Source organism: Sminthopsis crassicaudata, chromosome 6 (assembly GCF_048593235.1).
Source record: "Sminthopsis crassicaudata isolate SCR6 chromosome 6, ASM4859323v1, whole genome shotgun sequence".
In the NCBI taxonomy this organism is placed as follows: Eukaryota; Metazoa; Chordata; class Mammalia; order Dasyuromorphia; family Dasyuridae; genus Sminthopsis; species Sminthopsis crassicaudata.
This window is the reverse complement of record NC_133622.1, coordinates 41,305,751-41,327,251: the sequence shown is the minus strand read 5'-3', so window position 1 is coordinate 41,327,251 and position 21,501 is coordinate 41,305,751. Positions and strand designations below refer to the sequence as shown.

Below are 21,501 nucleotides of genomic sequence, written 5' to 3'. Positions count from 1 at the left end.
ATTGTGCATAACCTTTGATCCAGCAGTGACTCTACTGGGCCTGTATCCCAAAGAAATCATTAAAAAGGGAAAAGGACCCACATGTGCAAAAATGTTTGTAGCACCTCTTTTTGTATTGACAAAAAACTGGAAACTGAGTGGATACCCATCAGTTGGAGGACGGCTAAATAAGTTATGGTATATAAAGGTAATGGAACATTATTGTTCTATTAGAAATGATGAGCAGCTGCAAGAAATGACCAGCAGGAGGAATACAGAGAGGCTTGGAGAGACTTACATCAACTGATGCTGAGTGAAATGAGCAGAACCAGAAGATCACTATACACTTCAACAACAATACTGTATGAGGATGTATTCTGAAGGAAGTGGAAATCTTCAACATAAAGAAGATCCAACTCACTTCCAGTTGATCAATGATGGACAGAGGTAGCTACACCCAGAGAAGGAACACTGGGAAGTGAATGTAAATTGTTAGCACTAATATCTGTTTGCCCAGATTACATGTACCTTCAGAATCTAATGCTTATTGTGCAACAAGAAAATGGTATTTACACACATGTATTGTATCTAGGTTATATTGTAACACATGTAAAATGTATGGGATTGCCTGTCATCGGGGGGGAGGAAGTAGAGGGAGGGGGGGATAATTTGGAAAAATGAATACAAGGGATAATATTATAAAAAATATATATTAAAAAAAAAAAAAAAAAAGAAATGATGAGCAGGCTGATTTCAGAAAAGCCTGGAAAGACTTATGTGAACTGATGCTAAGTGAAATGAGCAGAACCAAGAAAACATCATACACAGTAACAAGATTATGTGATGATCAACTGTGACAGACTTGGCTCTTTTCAACAATTAGATGATTTAAGGCAATTCTAATGCACATAGAATGGAAAATGCCATCTACATCCTAAAAGAAAACTATGAAGACTGAATGTGGATCCTTTTTTGTTGTTGTTTTCTTGTTTTTTTTTCTCTTGATTAGATTTTTTTTTTTGCATAGCATGATGGAATACGGAAATATGTTTAGAAGAATTGTACATATTTAACCTATACTGGATTGCTTGCTGTCTTGGGGAGAGGAGAGGGAGAAAAATTTGGAACACAAGGTTTTGTAAAAGTGAATGATGAAAACTATCCTTGCATGTATTTGGGGAAAAAGAAGAAAAAACAAAGGAAAATAAAATTCGGAAACACTTACTTATTTTTTCTTCTAGGGATGCTATCTGTATTTGGGCTGCTTGAAGTTCTTCACTTTTAATTGCAAATCGGTGCTGACAATCATCAACAGCTCTCTGCAACTGCTCATTTATTATCCTAAAGTATATAAATATAAAATGTTCTTGATCTTTAACTTTCCAAATTTGAGATGGTAATTTTTTTTAAATCAAAAAACTCTCCTTTAAAATTTAAATATCTTTGCTATTCTGAAAAGCCTTCTAGTTCATGTCTTCCTTTACGCTGACCACTAATCTTTCTTTTAAAAAGCAATTTATTCTTTCTAGATTTTAGTTCAGTGAATCTGGTATCTCATCAATGTAAATATTGATATAATGATGCAAAATAAAACCTATTATGTCTACCCATCTAATGGACTTTTACCTAACTATAAATTCAATACAGGTAATTCAATCAATGTACGGAGGAGTTCTTCCTGTAGATCTCTTAATAGTGTAAGAATATAATTAGTTGGTCCATGCTTTTTCCATTCGGTTATTTTTTGTTTCCCAAAAATAACTTTTATTGATAGGATTCTAGGTTCTCAAGCTCCTCCTATTTTTCTCCTCCTCCATAGTAAACCAGAGTACTGGGCACAATGAAACTAACTTTACAACCAGACAAGGTGCCTCTTCAAATGATAAATGATCTCCCAATAGACTCTTTCCCACAAGGGGATTTCATAGCGTCCATGGTCAGCAAGTCTCTTTTGAATTTTTATATTCAGTTTGCCAGATCAATAGGATATAGGGCTGGTTTCATCAATATGGTCTCCCCTACAAGAACAAGTAAGTTATCTATAGTTACTTTCTTAGATCCTGAAGATAGCTTTATCTATGTATTCTTGGTTTCTGGATTTTCAGAGATGGTATAATTTCCAAATGAATAGGCAAGCTTGCCCTGGTCATTAGACATTTTTTTTTGGTCACCCCATAATGGAACTTCCGGCACATTGCCAACTGAAAGGACACTATTAATAATGAAATGAGCTTTCTTACCACAGTTCACAAATTGACAGATATGAATGTCTTCAGCAGCATTTTATAATTCTGTTTTCTCCTTAAATTAATAAAGATTGCAGAAAGCTATTGACATAGTCATGTCTAGCAATCCCGTATCTAATCTTTACAAGGATATAGATAGAGTCAGTGTCCTTTCCTCTAACCAAGGTATATGGTCTGACTCTGGAATAGCTAGGAAAAAGAAAATGTGGCATTCTATTCACACTCACCATATACCTCAACAATGCCCTTTGGGAATCTAATATTCTTTAATCTCCTTCCAAGAAAGTGATCTTCCAGGCCTCATAGTTATTTGCCACTATTAGAATAATACTGATTAAAAAAAAAAAAAAAAAAAAAAAAAAAAAAAAAGCCTTTGTGTAAGAGGAAAGCTCAGGGATATTAAAACAACAATGATTTTCTAAAGGTAATCTAGGTTGTTCTCTTTCCGGTCAATTTTGGGTACATCTCATTTACTTTCAGTGTCTAAAGAAGATGTAAGTACTGCCTTCTACTACCAGCTAATTTAGTACCACTGTTTGGACTATAGATATTTTTCATCATCTTGATATATTCTGTGTGAATTGTTTAGATGAATTCTTTGGCTTGGCTACGGGTCTTATTTAGGAGGTGCTGCAATATATCCAATGTGTCAAGTATAATAGAATCCATTTCTCAGTCAATTGATAGATATTCCACAAAGGAAAACTAGAGAACCTTTACTTTTACAGAGAATCTTTCTTCTGGATTTTGTGCTAGATATCCCCCCATAACAGAGGAGAACTTCAATTGTTTTATGCTTCCCTTAATATTAATAATAAGGACAGTTGATCAAAGTTTATCTCATTTGTTAAATTTTTCAAAAATTCCAACATATAAAAATATATATATGGAGACATCTTATTGGATAGCCATAAGGATAGCCTTTAAGTCTACTGAATCAAATGCTTTTACCTGATCCACAAACACTGAGCTCAGTGGGTTAATGTATTCTCTTTTAACTTTCAATTGTATGACCATAAATACATAATCTATTGTTAAATATTACTAACCAAAGCACACTTATTTCCTCAAAATGTCATTAAGGATCTTCTTAAGGATGTGCAGATTACCCTTATGAACACTCTGCAAAGTTGCAAAAGCAAGCACATAGATCAGTAGTTGCTGATATTCTCATAGCTACTTTTTTCTGAGTAACAAGGTCCCAGATCTTTCCTCTACTTTTCATTCAAGACTTTTCCTAATGCTTTCTTCCCCATGTTTGTTTTTACAATGCTATTTCTATTATTCAAGTAACAAATCTGGGATTATTAGAGTCCAATGTTGCAAATGCAGTTCACTGATGTGAAAAACATTTTTAAAAAATGAAAAGCAACACAGATTGCTACCATTTTTTTCATGTTGGCTATCCTTCCTTTCAGTTTTATCTTTTAAATACCTTCAAGTTGATTTTGCTTAGTCAGATCTCTGTCAATTCATTTTAAATTTGTCTTTCCCTGCCACATGCTATTTTATGCATTGCTATTTCACAAAATATTTTATTGTCCTTGTTTCAAAAAATTTACAAGAAAGTTTAAATTCTAAATCATCCCTGAATACCCTATTACTCTTTTTATCAAAGTTCACTAATCAAAGTAATTTCTAGGCATTTTGGATCTACTTGTGATGGTAATTAATTTATATACCAATTAGTCAAATTTTTTAAAGTGATAATTATCACTTTAAAGATGGTGTTATCACCTATTCTTCCATCCATTTTTCCTATTTTTCAGAGCCAACAGTATTTTTAACAAGTAAGGTTGGAGCTGTTTTAATTATATGCCATTATCTAATTTTTAAACTTTGCTATTGTTTCTAAATTAATTTTAATCTTGTATTTTGCACTTTCTTTTTTAACATTATGAACAAGAGATATCAATCACTTCTTTTTGCAAGAAAGAAAAAGATTGTACACAAAATTATGAATCTCTATTATGTAATGTTTTTATGTATGTAACAAATGCAATACAGTAGTTCAAAAATTGTTTGAGTGCCTGTGTCTCTCTCTTCACTTCCTTTTCCTCTCTTCTGTGCCTTTGAAAACCATTGATGCCATTTCTATTTTTCTTACATCACTATTTTTTACCCCATTTTTTCCTTCCAACAACTAAAAGCTCACTGTTATAACAAATAAGCATAATAAAATAAAAGAAATCATATACTGGCCTCTAAAAATTTAGGCCTCATCCTGCACTTGCAGACCAGGACTTCTTCACAAAGTGAGAAGCTGGTCTGTGCATTTAAATTCTTATATCTTGGGGTAGCTAGGGGGTGCAGTAGATGGAGCACCAGCCCTGAAGACAGGAGGCCTGAGTTCAAATATGACCTCAAACACTTAACACTCCTGGCTTAACTCCAATTGCCTCAGCCCCCCCCCCCCAAAAAAAATATATAAATATATATATATCTTACATCTTTCCAAAGTTGTTATCTTTTGCAATATTGTAGTCATGGGATAAATTGTTCTGCTCATTTCATGCTCCATTAAGTTCATACATGATTGTCCAGCTTTCTTTGAAACTACTCCTTTAGTCATTTCTTATGGAATAATAGTTCATTATATTCATATACCATAACTTGTTCAGGAATTCCCCAATAAACAGTGAGCATTTGACTTTGTTTCCTATTCTTTGTAATGACAAAACATACTACTCGAAATGGGAAGCAAAGTAATGCACTGGGGCTAGAAATCACTAAGATTCTTGAGTTCAAATCTGGCCTCAGAGATTTACTAGCTGGGTGACCCTGTTTGCTTCAGTTTCTTCATCCATACAATGAAGTGGAGAAGAAAAAGGCAAACCACTACAGTATCCATGCCAAGAAAACCCAAAATGTGGTCATAGAGAACTGGCCACTACTGAAAAACAACTGACTGAACTATTAATATTTTTGTACATGATTCTTTTTTTTAATATGTATTTAGTAATGATATCATTGAGTCAAAAGGTATGCACAGTTAAATGACATTTAGATTAGGGTCAAATTCTTTTTCAGAATATTAGATCAACTCATGGCTCAACCAATAGTGATTTATTGTGTCCATTCTCCCAATGTCAGTTCAACAACTGTTTTTTCCTGCGCATTTCTCAGTTATTAGCAATAAGGAGAGTTTTTAAAAATAAGGTTGTTGATTGCCTAAATATCTTCTCATCATATTTCCTTCATATTCACATCCTTTGACCATTAATAATAATAATTAATGTTAATATGTATATTAATATAATTAATATAATGATTATAATAATGGTCATTAATATGACTATTAATATGAGAATGGCTTTGAAGTTTCTTCTACCTCAATTTTTCTTATTCTGCAAATAACTTGTATGCTTTAAGCAAATCATTCAAAACTGTCACTCCATCACATTCACTATTTTTATATGCCAAATCTTTCAAAATAGCATTTCTTCAAGGATAAGAAATAAAATAAGAAATGAGTATGTTACTACCTCCTAAGCCTTCCATTCCAGGAGCTCCACAATTTGACCTTATTCTTTCTTGAATTATTTCATGTTCTCCTCCATAAACACCTCACTTTACATTCCAGCCAAACTCTCCCTCTAACATGTCTTAGGCTTTCCTTTGAGTGCTTTCTCACACTTAAAATGTTGTGTCCTCCTTATTGTTCACTTGTTCAATTTCCATCCATTCTTTATAGTGTCACTCAAATGCTACCTCCAATCATGTGGCTTCTCCTGATTTACCATTTCAGTAATAGATGCTATAGTCCTCTTGAATGCAAAACCAACCACATATTAAAGATTGCTGTGTATGCGGTTTTTCCTGTTACTGACTATAAGCTCTTGGAGGTCAAGGCCAGTGTAATACAATTACAATTCCTTTGCATCTCCCATAGCACTTTACCCAGGATTCTCTCATTGACTAGGGGGAAGCAACAGCAGAACTTATCCTGAAGGGTTCAGATTACTGATGCTGCTTCAGTCAGGTACTATGCATCACATAACAAAAGAGTTTTTAGTAATTCTGTAGCATGGGGCATGAAATAGTTCTGAGTAATTCCCAAGATGATCAACTTTTACTTATGCACATTAAATAATTTTAATAAACTTACTTTAGTGAGTTCAATGCTGTTTTCTGTTGGGATGAGTCATCAGCAACATGGATAAGTTTATGATATTGGAGTTTCAATTTATTCTCTAGTGACTCTATTGTCTCCTTCATCATTGATACTTTAGACTTCAAATCACATCTTTCAGTTTCAAGCTGTAATTAATAGATAAAAATGGAATGTCACATACTTAGAGATTTGGATTTTCCTCATTACTTTTTAAGAATATTACTTAAAGAAAATTGTTTGAAGAAAGAGAAAACTTTATTTACTAAAAAGCTTCTTTTGAAAGAAGTTTAAATCACCTCATAATTAATGTTTTCCAGATCTTCCATATTTTTTTCCATTTCTGTTTTTCCCACAATAGCCAATTCTTGTACATTCTGCAAGACAATTTTATGGGAAAGGTTAGTATAAGTCACAATACAAAATAACAAATATGTATTAAGTGCCTACTATGTACAAGATATTATGTAAGATTCTGGGTAAGAGGGGTCAGGGATTTAAATCTCTCCAGGAATTTATGATCTCATATTTATACAACACTTTTTTTACAAAAGAAAAAAATCTTAAGTGTCAGACATGGAGTACTTGAATTAATGACATGAAAAAATGGTTTTAAAATAACAGTCATCCATATTTTATTTTAGGCTCAATTTACATAAACTTCGAGAAACAAGGGTCACCATCCATAATATAAAACTTCTATAAAGATCAGATAGTAAAACTTCACTAAAGATCTAATTCTGCAATGTAAGAACATATATCTAGTTTATTCTTAAGTCTACCTGTTTAAGAGATAGGACCTGGAGTATGCATGAGTATTCATTTTTATAACCTCTATAATGTCCTACTTTCATATTTCTCTGAGCATGGAAATCACAATGGATTCTCAAAGATTGTGCTGGAAGAATATAAGCTCTGGAAAGTTCTACCATGCTAGAAAGATTGTAGCAAAATCTGATATCTAAGGATCAACCAAACCATATGAAATGTGCCCAGTAATTCAACCACTAGGTGATTAATTTGTTATTGATGGCTACTCTAGAAACTAAGTAGAAAATAATACTCCATTTCTGGCTTTCACAGTGTTCTCTTTCAGAACAGAGAGAAAAAGAATCACAAAGTTTTTAGACATATCTATAAATAACTTAATTGTGGGTAATCTAAATGTGAGATCTTAAATGCGTCCAATGACAGACATGCTATTTACGGAACCAAACAATATTGTTATTTTCACAATGAAAACAGAAGATAAAAATGAAGTTACAGCTAAATGGAAAGATGGTCTATGTTTTTCAGGAGGCAAACAAAGGAGCTCATGGAATTCTTAGAGCATGTACCCAAGAGAAAAAAAGACATCATTCATAAGACATAGTCATTATTACAATAAAAACAGAAAAAACAAAAACAAAAAAAACTTCTAACTACCAAACCATAAGCCTATTTCTCATTTTTGTGAATCTTTATGATAATGGTTTTAAATACATTTTATTTATTTCTCTTTCTTATTTTTTTTAGTTTTTTATTTTCAAAATACATGCAGCACAGATAATTTTCAACATTCTCCCTTGAAAAACCTTGTGTTTCTAATTTTTTTCTCCCTCCCTTTTCCCTATCTCCCTCCCTGAGACAGCAAGTAATCCAATATATATTAACCATGAGCAATTCTTTTATCATGCTGAAAAAAAAAAAATCAGCTCAAAAAAGGGAAAAAAAAGAGAAAGAAAACGCAAGCAAACAACAACAAAAAATTTAAAATACTATGTTGTGATTCACATTCAGTCCCACAATCCTCTCTCTGGGTATATTTGGCTCTTTCCATCACAAATCTATTGGAACTGGTCTGAATCACCTCATTGTTGAAAAGAGCCACTCCATAAGAGCTGATCATCATATAATTTTGCTGTTGCCAAGTACAATGTTCTCTTGGTTTTACTCACTTCACTTAGCATCAATTTATGTAAGTCATTCCAGGACTTTCTGAAATCAGTCTGCTGATCATTTCTTATAGAACAATAATATTCCATAATATTCATGTACTATAATTTACTCAACCCTTCTTCAGCTGATGGGCATCCACTCACTTTCCAGTTCCTTGCCACTACAAAAAGAGCTGCCACAAACATTTTTGCACATGTGGGCCCTTTTCCCTTGTTTATGATCTCTTTGGGATACAGGCCCAGTATAGATACTACTGGATGAAAGGGCATACAGAGTTTGATAGCCTTTTGGGCACAATTCCAAATTGCTCAACAGAATGGTTAGAACAATTCACAATTCCACCAACAACATATTATTAGTATCACAGTTTTCCCGTATCACGGCCAACATTCATTGTTATCTATTCCTGTCACCTAGCCAATCTGAGAAGTGTGTAATGGTACCTCAGAGTTGTCCTAATTTGCATTTCTCTGATCAATAATGATTAAGAGCAATTTTTCATATGAGTAGGAATGGTTTTAATTTCTTCATCTGAAAACTGTCTGTTCATATCCTTTGACCATTTATCAATTGGAGAATGGCTTGTTTCTTATAAATTTGAATCAATTCTCTATACATTTTAGAAATGAGGCCTTTATCATAACCTTTGTATATAAAAAATTTCCTCCAGTTTATTGCTTCTCTTCTAAACTTGTCTGCATTGGTTTTGTTTGTACAAAAACTTTTTTATCTTAATATAATAAAAATTACCTATTTTGCATTTCATAATGTACTTCTAGTTCTTCTTTGGCCACAAATTACTTCTTTCTCCACAGATCTGAGATACAGACTATCCTTTGTTCTTCTAATTTGCTTACAGTATCATTCTTTATGTCTGAATCATGAATCCATTTCCATATATATATGTAGCGAGATGTTGGTCAATACCTAGTTTCTGCCATACTATTTTCCAATTCTCCCAGCAATGGTTTAAACACATTTTAAAGACATCTTTCAGGAAAATATAAGATAAAGGCTTTCACAAACAGCTTTCCATAACATATGTTATAATCCTACAAGATTCTTTGATAGATGTATCCAGAAATAACTGTTCAACAATTCTCTGATTGTCAAGTGAGACATAAAACAAGATGTATGCTCACCAAGTGCTTTTTTCAAAGATGTACTTCCATACAAATGAAAGAGATTTTTTATAAGTGATGAAGTCTCTTAGACAATACTATTTGCTAATAATATTATATTGATTGTATCAAGGCCTAGAACATTACAGGACTTCCTCAGTGAAATCCATAATTACTTAAAAGAGAATGACATAACAGAAAAAAAAAATGAAGTGAAAAATATGTCTTATTTTATAACACCCAGATGGATTCAGGAACCAAAGGAAAATATAAAAGTATAGAAAATTTGTTAGATTTAACTTTAGTACTAGATAAAAGTAAAACATTAAAACAAAAAAAGTTTAGGATAATTCAAAATTTCCAATAGCATAATTTTATTGCATTGTGATCAATAAAAGATGTATTTAATATTTCTACATTTCTTTATAAAGTTCATGTTTTAAAAAAGATGTCATAATTGAGAAATAGATATGAGGGACAGCTAGGTGGTACAGTGGATACAGCACCAGCCCTGAAGTCAGGAGGACCTGAGTTCAAAGCTGACCTCAGACACTTAACAATTCCTAGCTGTGTGATCCTGGGCAAGGCACTTAACACAATTGCCTCAGCCAAAAAAAAAAAAAAAAGAGAGAGAGAGAGAGAGAGAAAGAAATAGATAAATTCATTTCTATGCTTTTTCAGTAATGATAAGAGTTCTTTTCATATTTAACTTTGTTAAAATTTTCTTGAGATCCCTGACATTTCTCATTTATCTTTTTTTTACATTTGTCTAGGTTTCAAAGGGACACACTGAGATCTCCAAGTATTATGATTTTGCCTATTTCTCTCTGTAATTCAATTAAATTTTCTTTAAGTAATTAGATGCTGTGATGGACTTGGATCTTTTCAACAATATGGTGATTCAAGGTAATTCCAATAGACTTGTTAGGGAAATTCCATTTGCATTCAGAGAGAGAACTATGGAGCCTAAATGTTAATCAAAGCATAATATTTTGATTTTTTTTAGTGGTTTTTTCCCCTCTTTTTGATTTGATTTTTCTTGAGCATGACAAATGTGGAAATATGTTTAGAAGAATTGCACATCAAGAATGTTTGTGGCAGCCCTCTTTCTAGTGGCCAGAAACTGGAAACTGAGTGGATGCCCATCAATTGGAGAATGGCTGAATAAGTTATGGTATATGAATGTTATGAAATATTATTGTTCTGTAAGAAATGACCAGCAGGATGATTTCAGAAAGGCCTGGAGAGACTTACATGAACTGATGCTGAGTGAAATGAGCAGGACCAGGAGATCATTATATACTGCAACAACAATACTATATGATGATCAATTCTGATGGATGTGGCCCTCTCCAACAATGAGATGAGCCAATCAGTTCCAATAGAGCAGTAATGAACTGAACCAGCTACACCCAGCGAAAGAACTCTGGGAGTTGACTATGAACCACTACATAGAATTCCCAATCCCTCTATTTTTGTCCGCCTGCATTTTTTATTTCCTTCACAGGCTAATTGGACACCATTTCAAAGTCTGATTCTTTTTGTGCAGCAAAATAACTGTTTGGATATGTATACATATATTGTATTTAACTTATAGTTTAAAATATTTAACATGTATTGGTCAACCTGCCATCTGGGGGAAGGGCTAGGGGGAAAGGAAGGGAAAAGTTGGAACAAGAGGTTTTGCAATTGTTAATGCTGAAAAATTACCTATGCAAATATCTTGTAAATAAAAAGCTATTTAAAAAATAAATAAATAAATAAAGAAGAATTGCAAATGTTTTGGACTGTTTGCTCTCTAAGGAAGGGAGGTTGGGGGAAGGGAGGGAAAAAATTTGGAATGCAAGGTTTTGTAAGAGGGTATGTTGAAGGCCATCTATGCAGGTATTTTGAAAATTAAAAGCTATTATTATTATTTTAAAAAGAAAACTATCTTTGCATGTATTTGGAAAAATAAAATACTATTAAAATAAAAAAGTTATGATAGCTAATAGGCAACTATAATAAAGCTATATTATTGCTCAAAAAAATCCTTTCTAAACATCTTTTATCATAAAAGATTCTATGACAAATACATTCAATGAGATGATCTGGACTAAATTTATTTCTGAAATGTTTTTATTCATTTCAAGCATTCTTTTAGCATGTTTTAAGTGTCTATTATGAGTGTGACACAGTCCTAGGCATTTCAGCAGGCAAAAATATATATTTTTCATAACCCAAATATGTCTGTAATGCAGATGTACTTAAAATTTAGTTGCATATTCTATGTAGCAATCATACAGTGAAAAGTTTATTGAGACGACTTTTCTTCCCTGCAAGATTTCTAAAATCTTAGGTTCTGCTTGTAAATGCTACAATGAAAATCTTGAATGTCAAAGAAACAAAGTACTCACTTTTAACTTTTCTCTTAAAGCTTCCTTTTCTACAATCATTAGTCTCAAATCAGATAATGCAGTCTCTTTTTCTTTTTCCATAAGACAAAGGATATCTTGGGGTGGCAGGCAATGTGTTGTTTCCTTTCTTAGTGCAGATAAATCATGCTGTGCCTTAAACAATGAATTGTAAAAATGAGAATGCTAACAATAAAATCTTAAAATACAATGTCTAAAATACTAGAGCATTTTGTTATATAGCGTATAGGAAGTAAACTAAGGAATAATTATTTGTATTCTATGAAGAATTCTTACTTATCTGATTAATTTTCTGTACTTATATTTGCATAGACCTGAAATCTAGTAATCAATATTCTGTGCAAACTAAGTGATGTAAGCTGATCACTCTTTCACTCAATGGCACCATAACTCTAGTAGTTTCCTGTGCTAAAAATCCTGATGCCTTATTTGAGTTTTCCCACTTCCTCACCATTAATATTCATTTAGCCATAAAATCTTGCTGATTATATATATCTAAGTAACACTTCTTGCATCTGTCTCTTTAAGTTTCTCACTCCTTACCATAGTTAATGACTCTCTTACTAATGACCTGGACAATAACAATGATTTTTATAGTTCTTCACATTTCTATGCATTCTCCCTCCAATCCATTTTTCATATTGTCAGATAACTTCCCTTATGCACAAATATTACTCCTTGTCATATACGAATTAAGTCCAAATTCTAAATATGAGAGAGAAACATGGTTCCATGGTAAAGACCCCTATCAATTGCATGGCTGGGGATATCGTTGTGACTCCTGATCTTAGGAAGTTGCCTAAAACACTGACAGATTAAGTAACTTGCTCAGGTTACTGAGGAAATTGAGGGGATGAGGACAGAAGTGGTTAGTTATGGAAATTGTGTGACACTCCCCCCCCCCCCCCCAGACTCCAATTCAATTCTGGATTCTGGAGCCAGCTCAATTCCTTTCTGTTTAATTATGAATCTAGACGAATTTCTGTCTTGTGAGAACTGGAAGAAAACCTTATCGTATTGAACCAAACTCTGCATGAAGGGGAAGCTGGAGCACCACACGCTGGATGTAGCAAAACAAGCTTCACAGTCCTGAAGGCACTGAAATATATCAGGGTGAGAGCTAAGAATGAGAATTTCCAGGAGTGCCAAACAACTGGACACCCACTGAATGGCAGTTTTTTTTAATGTAATAAGAATATTACCCTATGAAATGTCAAAAATGATAACTGCCAAAAATTTTGGATAGGCTGAACCAATACAGTGATAGGAGCAGAACAAGGAGAACAGTTTAGAAAAGGAATGGAGAATGAAGAAGAAAAACAACTTTTGAAGCCTGAAGCACTCCAACATAATGGAACTGTATCTTCAAGAATTGTGATGAAGCATGATTCTTGCCTCCTGACAAAGAGCTGACAACTCAAGGTGCACAAAGAGATATATATTTTTGAATAAGGTCTTTGTATATATTTGTTTTTCTTGACTCTGCTTATTTGTTAAACAGATTTTTTTCCTTCTTTTTTCTTCTTAGTTTCTAATGGGGAGAGAAAGTATTGGTGAGAGAATTATATAAACAAGGATTTTATGTCAAAAAAAAAGGTAACTGAAACTTTTTTTAAAACATAGAGAAGGGAATAGAAGTTACTTCAGAAGGAATAAGCAGGACTGTTGTGAAAAGAACATGTAAAATTATTACATAGTTTGCTCATCAGTTTGTTGATATTTAGTAAACTTAATACCTTTTAAAAGTTCATTTAAATTCTTAGCAAAAAAATAAAAGTGGTAGTTAATAACTAAATAGCATACCACTAAGAGGCCATTTTTGCTCATAGATAATTTTAGAAAGGAAGAGTACATGGTTATCTTAAAGGGGAAAAAAGATGGAAGGTAATTTATTCTAGCTTTCCATATTACCCAGAAATATACCAACAAAAAAGCCATTTAGGGAATGACTGAGTATTTCTAATGATGTAGCTCAATTCCTCACAAAATAATCCATTCAATTTTGAATGTCTCTAATAGTTTTAAAGTTCTTCTTTATCTCTATTCCTATATCCTTACTCATTCACTGGACTTTAAACTGGTTCTACCTTCTGAAGCTACACAGATTAAATCTAACCTCCATTCCACATGCAAGTTCTTCAAATAACAATCATGGATATGATGGAAAGAACACTGAAAACTTAAGGACAATCTACATTCTCTCACTAACTAGTTACATGAACTTGAACAAGCTAATTAAATTCCATTTGATAACTGTTATAAAGCATGAATAATACATATTTGATTAGGAAGAAAAAATATAGAAGGAGAAAGAATAAAGATTTCCTGTTTTGGAAGTATAATGAAATGACAAACAACTGTCTGACAAGTTTTAGCTATGATAATAAATCTGACCTTTTAATAGGGCCTACAAATGGCAGCAGCCTAATCAAGAAGTTCAACCAAGAAAATATTCAAGTAATTTATATCTGACTTCTTTGGTGATCAAACAAAAATTACACAAAGGTCAGCTAGCATTCCATCACATCTAATCCACAAGTTTTTTAATGAGTTTCTTACTTTATTATATAGGTCACTCAGTTTGTCTCTTTCTGCAGTTAATAGTTTCACATTGCACTGTATTTCCCCCATGTGATTTTCAAATCTATCCAGCATAGATTGAAGTTCATCTCTTTCTTTTGTGATCATGCTGAGTTCTGAAATGTAAGTACCCTACAAAATAATTTCAAAAAATAATGTATCATGTTACAATATTTTAAAATTATATGTAATTACTGAAGCCAATCCATAAAAATATATATATTAAAGTGTAAGAAAGTTAACTATTTTAAAACAATAATATCCCAACTTTATTATTATAATTCAAGCAAGACACGTACCACCCACAAAGTTCCTAAGTAAAGCAAATAAGGCCAACAAATAAGGATCAAGGCCTTATTTGAACCTATCCTGCTCAACTTTTTTATCAATGCTTTTGATAAAAACATAAATCATATGTTTATCAAAGATGTAAGTAACACAAAGTTGGGAGAAAAAAAAATGTGTAACAAATAATAGAACAGAAATGGAAGCCAAAAGACTAGAACAATGAATCAACTAATAAAATGACATATACAGTTAAGTGTAGATTCCTATGCCTGAATTAAAGAATAAACAAGTGCACAAATTCCAGCACAATAGAACTGAGACTCTTTCTCTTGAGGGAGAAGTGGAGTACATAGCCATTTACAGCCAGAAGAACCAAAAGAAGTCATCAACTGAAGCCCATGATACCAAGGAATTCAACCAACCCTCAGTTAATTTTATTTGAGCCATTCCTGCTTGGTAGAATTTTTGGTAGCAAAGATAGTCACACGCTAGATTGGTAGGTCTCTAAAAGATTCTAGCTCCCTCCATCAACCTTAAAATAAAATTCCATAAACCCTCAGGTTCAGCCTGAAGAGTTTTAGTTGTACTATGCCTTCAGATTTTTATTGGCTATTTTTAAGTTGAAAAGTTTTTAGTTTTCAGTTTATATTTTAACATTCTGTCATCATATGTGGATATAGTAATTTGCTATATAACATAGGAAGCCAAGTTATTTAAGTTACATTAAAAGTCTCAGTAGTAGATTGCATTGTAATATTAATCTCAGGTTTTTTCATATCAATATTTAACTAATTCTTTTTATTCAACCTGCCATTTCAGGATACAAACAAGTAGTCTATGATCTAAGTAGCAATTTTATTGTAATAGTATACACACTAATCAAATGGGCAAAGAATATTGAAGATGTATGTGTTCTGTACACATACTCATTCATTTATAGCCAATATTGATTCTGGTTCAGAAATATGAAGTAACATGGTCACTAGTTCTAGGCATGTAGTTCTGCATAGTACAACTAAAATTTGGGCAAGACCAAGAGGAAAATGTCAACCAAAATTAATAATTTGAAAAACTTTTAAATAATAATGCAAAAAATTCATTTTGGCACTCTGAAAAATAAGAAAAACAAAAACTCCATTCATACAGAATTATATTTAAAGCAACAACAAATCAATAGCAGAACGACTTGAGATTTCTTTGTTTTATCCATTTGGTTGACTGTTTTCAAAGAGGACCAAAATGACATCACTATGTTAGAGCCAAGTTGGTGTGTACAACTGTGGCTGATCATTCCAATATGAACTCAAGAATACTCTGCCACAGGTTGGATACAAATAGTCCCTATGAACATTTCAGGTGCTTTTCTAACTTTGTGCATCTCGCATTTCTCTTGAGCTAATTCAATTCTGTTTTGCTCATATAGCATAGCACCTTCCTGATGAATGCACACCATGCTGGGTGTCTCCCTATACCAGTGTCTCCCATGTCATACAACCTCATAAGAGAGACCTTAAAAGGGTCCTTTTATCATGTTTTCTGACCAGCTTGTGAATACTTACCCTGTGTCTGTTTTCCATAAAAATCTCTTTGGCAAACACATATTTGATACTTGAACAATGAGGCCAGCCCAATGGAGCTGCATTCCTTGCAATAGAGTATGATTTTTATTCACTACTTTTGACCAAAAGGACATTACCTTTTCTGGACTTCTAATACTTAAGTTTCTTTCACATCTTGAACTTCGTGTAGATATGGATCGGTGTTTTATTATCTTTTGCAGTCTTTCTAGCTCTTTCTTATAATGATCCCGTTCTTCTTCTACACTCTTGACAAATATATCTAGTCGAGAAGATGATTTTTTCCTATGAATTACGCCATGTTCTTTCTTCATTCTCTCCAATTCCAGGACGAGTTCTTTTTCTGTAAATCAATGTGGAATAAAACTGATTTTTTAAAAAAGGGGTTTTTTGGGGGGAAGAAAGATTTTTTGAATAAATTGTCTTAAATTCCTAGAATACAAATGCTAAGGAGGGGGGAATCTTTTTTATGTACCTTGTTAATAAGTATCAAACATTAATAATAAAAGCAGCTTAAATTTTCATAAGAAACATGAAAAGTTATAAAATCCAGCTATAAAAATCTATTAAAAAATCCTATATCCAAAATTCAAAATACCAGAAACATTTAAATCTAAATCATGTTTTTATTTTTATTTTTATTAAAGCTTTTTATTTTCAAAACATATGCATAAATAATTTTCAACATTTAATCTTGAAAAACCTTGTGTTCCCCTCCCTTCCTCCCAGCCCCTCCTCTAAATAGCAAGTATTCCAATATATATTAAACATGTGCAATTCTTCTATATATATTTTCACAATTATCAGGCTACACAAGAAATCTCAGATCAAAGAGGGTAAAAAATTAGACAGAAAACAAAATGCAAGCAAAACAACAATAAAAAGAGTGAAAATACTGTTGTGATCCATACTCAGTCCTCACAGTTTTATCTCTGGGTGCAAATGGCTCTCTTAATCACAAAACATTGGAACTAGCACACCTCACTTTTGAAAACAGCCATTACAATTGATCACTGTATAATCTTATTGTTGCTGTGTACAATGCTCTCTCCTGGTTTTATTCACTTTTCTTAGCATCAGTCCATGTAAGTCTCTCTAGGCCTTTCTAAAATCATCTTGCTGGTCATTTCTTACAGAACAATAATATTCCATTACATTCATATATCACAATTTATTCAGCCATTCTCCAACTGATGGGCATCCACTCAGTTTCCAGTTTCTTGCCACTACAAACAGGGCTGCTCCAAACATTATAAATCATATTTTTAAAGAGTATTTTAGGATTGAATTGGCAATATCAATGGGTGCTTCCAGAACTCTCAGCCCACAGATAAGTAAAGGAGTCAGACAACTGGTCAGAAGATACAGAAGTCCCTTTGTTGGTAATGAAGATAAGACTCTCTTGCATTGACCCTACTTGGATCTGGGTTTCAGTCATTGGTGGCAGTCCCAGGGTGAAGAAGAATACTAGCATAGCAGAGTTTGTGGCCACCTTGGGAGAGTGGGAACCGTGGTCACAATTCCAAGGAGGAAAAGAGAATCAGAGCACAAGCCAGGGAATTTATAATTTTATATTAATTTATATTAATTTAGATACATGGATCTAAATTAATATATAGTAATATCATTACTAATTAGATCATAATACCTTAGAAGAACTCAAAACTTATACGTCCCTAGAAGTAACTCTAGTAACAGCTGTACAAAAACCTTGAAGCACTTTTTTTTGGGGGGGGGGGCGGGGGGCTGAGGTAACTGGGGTTAAGTGACTTGCCCAGGGTCACACAGTAGGAAGTGTTAAGTGTCTGAAGTCACATTTGAACTCAGGTCCTCCTGATTTCAGGGCTGGTGCTCTATCCGCTGCACTACCTAGCTATCCCTAGAACCCCACTTTTGAAAAGAGTTAAAAAGTCAAGAAATGAGCAAATAGAAAATAAAAATTCTGACTATGAAAAGTTATTATGATAACAAGGAAGATCAAAACACACACTCAGAAGAAGACAAAAAAGTCAAAATTGGTACAAAGCTTCAAAGAAAATATGAATTGGTCTCAAGTCATGAAAGAATTAGAAGAAAGATTTTAAAAATCAAGTAAGAAAAATAAAGGCAAAATTGGGAAAAGAAATGAAAGTGATGCAAAAAAATTAGGAAAAAACTGATGGGAGAATGGATATAGATCAAAGCATAATTTTAAAAAATTTCCTTTATTTTTCTTTTTTTTCAGGGGAGGGGGTATGCTTTCTTTCACAATTTGACTAATTTAGAAACATGTTTTGCATGACTATATAACCTATATCAAACATCAAATTGCTTGGCTTCTCAATGAGGGGTGAGGGAAGGGAAGAAGAGAATTTGGAACTCAAAAAATTTTTAAAAGAATGTTAAAAATTGTTTTTACGTGTAGTTAGGAAAACATAAATTATTAAATAATTTTTTTAAAGAAAGCATTTCACAATAATAACCATCTGCCAAGGTTGTTGTTTGGCTGTGAGGTATGAACACAACAATCCTGAAGACCTCAAAGTCACTACATAGAATCAAATGGAGAGGCACATAGTAGTTATGAACAAACTGCCACATATTAAGGACATTAGGACAGCAAGTGGTTAATTATGAGAACTGAGTGAACCACAAATCACTCTTATCTTGTGACCCAATTGTGGAGCTAGCTCATTTTGCTTTCTATTCAATTATAGATTTAGTCCAAATTCTGCCTTGTGAAAAATTATTCAATTATGGGAATTGGGGAGAAAAACCTTATTGTACTGTTTGAATTCTGACCAAATCAGCAATCAATCATGACTTCAATCATGCTTTGACCAAGCAATAACACTAGGAAGTATATATTTCAAGAGATGAAAAAACAAAACAAAAAAGAAAAAAAAAAAAAAGGAAAAAGACATATCTATATCAATATCTTTATAACATCTATATCTATAGCAGCTCTTTTTGTAGTTAAAAAAAAAAAAAGAATAGGAAATTGAGGGGATGACCAATAATTGGAGAATGGCTGAATAAGTTGTAGTATATGGAATATCATTGTGCTATAAAAAATGATTAGTGAACAAGATGTTCTCAGAAATACTTGGACTTTTGTGAGCTGGTAAAGGCAGCACAAAAAAATACTTAATAAACTTAAAAAACCAGAATAGGCCAAATGGTTAAAAAAAAAAAAAAAAAGGAGATAACAAAAATCCAGTGAAGTGAATGCTGCTTCACTTGAAAAGCAGAATTGATCAGAAAAGAAGCACAAAAGAACTTCTTAAAAAGTAGAGTTGACAAAAAAAAGGTTAAAAGTCCACTGAAGAAAATAATTCCTTAAAAATAATAATTGGAGTAGAAGCTAATGACTTTATGAGACATCAAGAAACAATAAAATCAAATCAGAAGAATGAAAAAATAAGTCTAGATATCATCTTTCAAGAAATTATCAAGGAAAACTATCCTGATATTTTAGAACCAGAGGACAAAAGAGAAATCGAAAGAATCTACCAATCACCTCCTGAAAGAAAATGAAAACTCTCAGGAATATTATAGCAAAAATCAGAGCTCTCCAAAGGTCAAGGAAAAAATATTGCAAACTACCAACAAATAAAAATTTAAGTATCACAGAGCTAAAATCAGGTTAACCCAAAATTTAGCAGCTTTTACATTAAAGGATCAGTAGGTTTGGAATATAGCTAGGATTATAAGCAAGAATGTCTATCCAGCTAAACTGAATTTAATCCTTCAGAGAAAAAAATGATAATTCAATGAAACAGGACTTTCAAGTATGCTTCGGAGTTGAACAAAAAAATCTAACTTTCAAATACAAGATTCAAAAGAAGCATAAGAAGATAAACAGGAAAGGGAAATCATAAGAGACTTAATAAGGTTAAACTATTTACCTTCTTACATGGGAATTTGATACTTGTAACTAAGAACTTTCTCATTATTAGAAAAGGAATATATAGACAGAGGGCACAGGTGTGAGTTGAATATGATGAGTTTCTATCTAAAAAAATAAAATTATGGAATGAGAAAAAGGAATGTACTGGGATAAAGGAAAAGGGAGAGGTAGCAAGAAAGCACTTTTACAGTGAAGGAAAAGATGAAGTAAGCAGGGAACGTTTGAATCTTACTCTCAATGGAGTGGATTCATATTGGGAATAACACACACAGAAATGGCTGTAGAAATTTATCTTATTCTACCCGAAAGTAGGAGAGAAAGGGGATATGAGAATGGAGGACGGAAAGATTGGGGGAGGAGGTAGTCAGAAAGAAAATACTTTTGAGGAGGAATAGAGTGAAAAAAGAATAAATGAGGGGAAAGAGATGGAAGGAAATACAGTTAGCAATCACAACTTAATATTTTGCAGCAAGTTTCTCTGATAAAAGCCTCATTTCTCAAATATACAGAGAACTGAATTGTATTTATAAAAAGAAGCCATTATTCAATTGATAAAAAGTCAAAAGATATGAATAGAAGGTGTTCAGATAAAATTAATCAAAGCTATAGGCATATGAAAAAATGCTCTAAATCACTACTGACTGGAGAAATGCAAATCATAACAGTTCTGAGATGCTACATAAACTGTTGATGGAATTGTGAACTGATTCAATCAGTCTGTAGAACAATTTGGAATTATAGCCAAAGTAATATAAAACTACATATACCCTTTGACCAAGCAATAACACTAGGAAGTATATATTTCAAGAGATGAAAAAACAAAACAAAAAAGAAAAAAAAAAAAAAGGAAAAAGACATATCTATATCAATATCTTTATAACATCTATATCTATAGCAGCTCTTTTTGTAGTTAAAAAAAAAAAAAGAATAGGAAATTGAGGGGATGACCAATAATTGGAGAATGGCTGAATAAGTTGTAGTATATGGAATATCATTGTGCTATAAAAAATGATTAGTGAACAAGATGTTCTCAGAAATACTTGGACTTTTGTGAGCTGATGCAAAGTGAAATGAGCAGAACCATGAGACCCAATGTACATATTAATAGCAATACTATACAATGATCAACTATTCTCAGCAATACAATGATCCAAGACAACTCTGAAGAACTTATGATGAAGAATATTATTTATCCCAAGGGGAAAAAAAACTGATGGGAGAATGGATATAGATCAAAGCATAATTTTAAAAAATTTCCTTTATTTTTCTTTTTTTTCAGGGGAGGGGGTATGCTTTCTTTCACAATTTGACTAATTTAGAAACATGTTTTGCATGACTATATAACCTATATCAAACAT

At 32.6% G+C, this 21,501-nt stretch overlaps 1 protein-coding gene across 5 annotated transcripts in view; it reads right to left on the bottom strand.

Annotated features, from left to right (window-relative positions):
• CEP135 (centrosomal protein 135) overlaps nucleotides 1-21,501 on the bottom strand; it is an 83,032-nt gene that overhangs the window by 37,352 nt on the left and 24,179 nt on the right. For all 5 annotated transcript variants that reach the window (XM_074276142.1, XM_074276143.1, XM_074276145.1 and 2 more), the window contains 6 exons: nucleotides 16,374-16,597; nucleotides 14,369-14,521; nucleotides 11,792-11,944; nucleotides 6,636-6,713; nucleotides 6,334-6,485; nucleotides 1,205-1,320 (listed from right to left, as the gene is read on the bottom strand). In XM_074276142.1, the coding sequence (XP_074132243.1) occupies nucleotides 1,205-1,320; nucleotides 6,334-6,485; nucleotides 6,636-6,713; nucleotides 11,792-11,944; nucleotides 14,369-14,521; nucleotides 16,374-16,597 (876 nt within the window). The remainder of the gene's footprint in view (nucleotides 1-1,204; nucleotides 1,321-6,333; nucleotides 6,486-6,635; nucleotides 6,714-11,791; nucleotides 11,945-14,368; nucleotides 14,522-16,373; nucleotides 16,598-21,501) is intronic.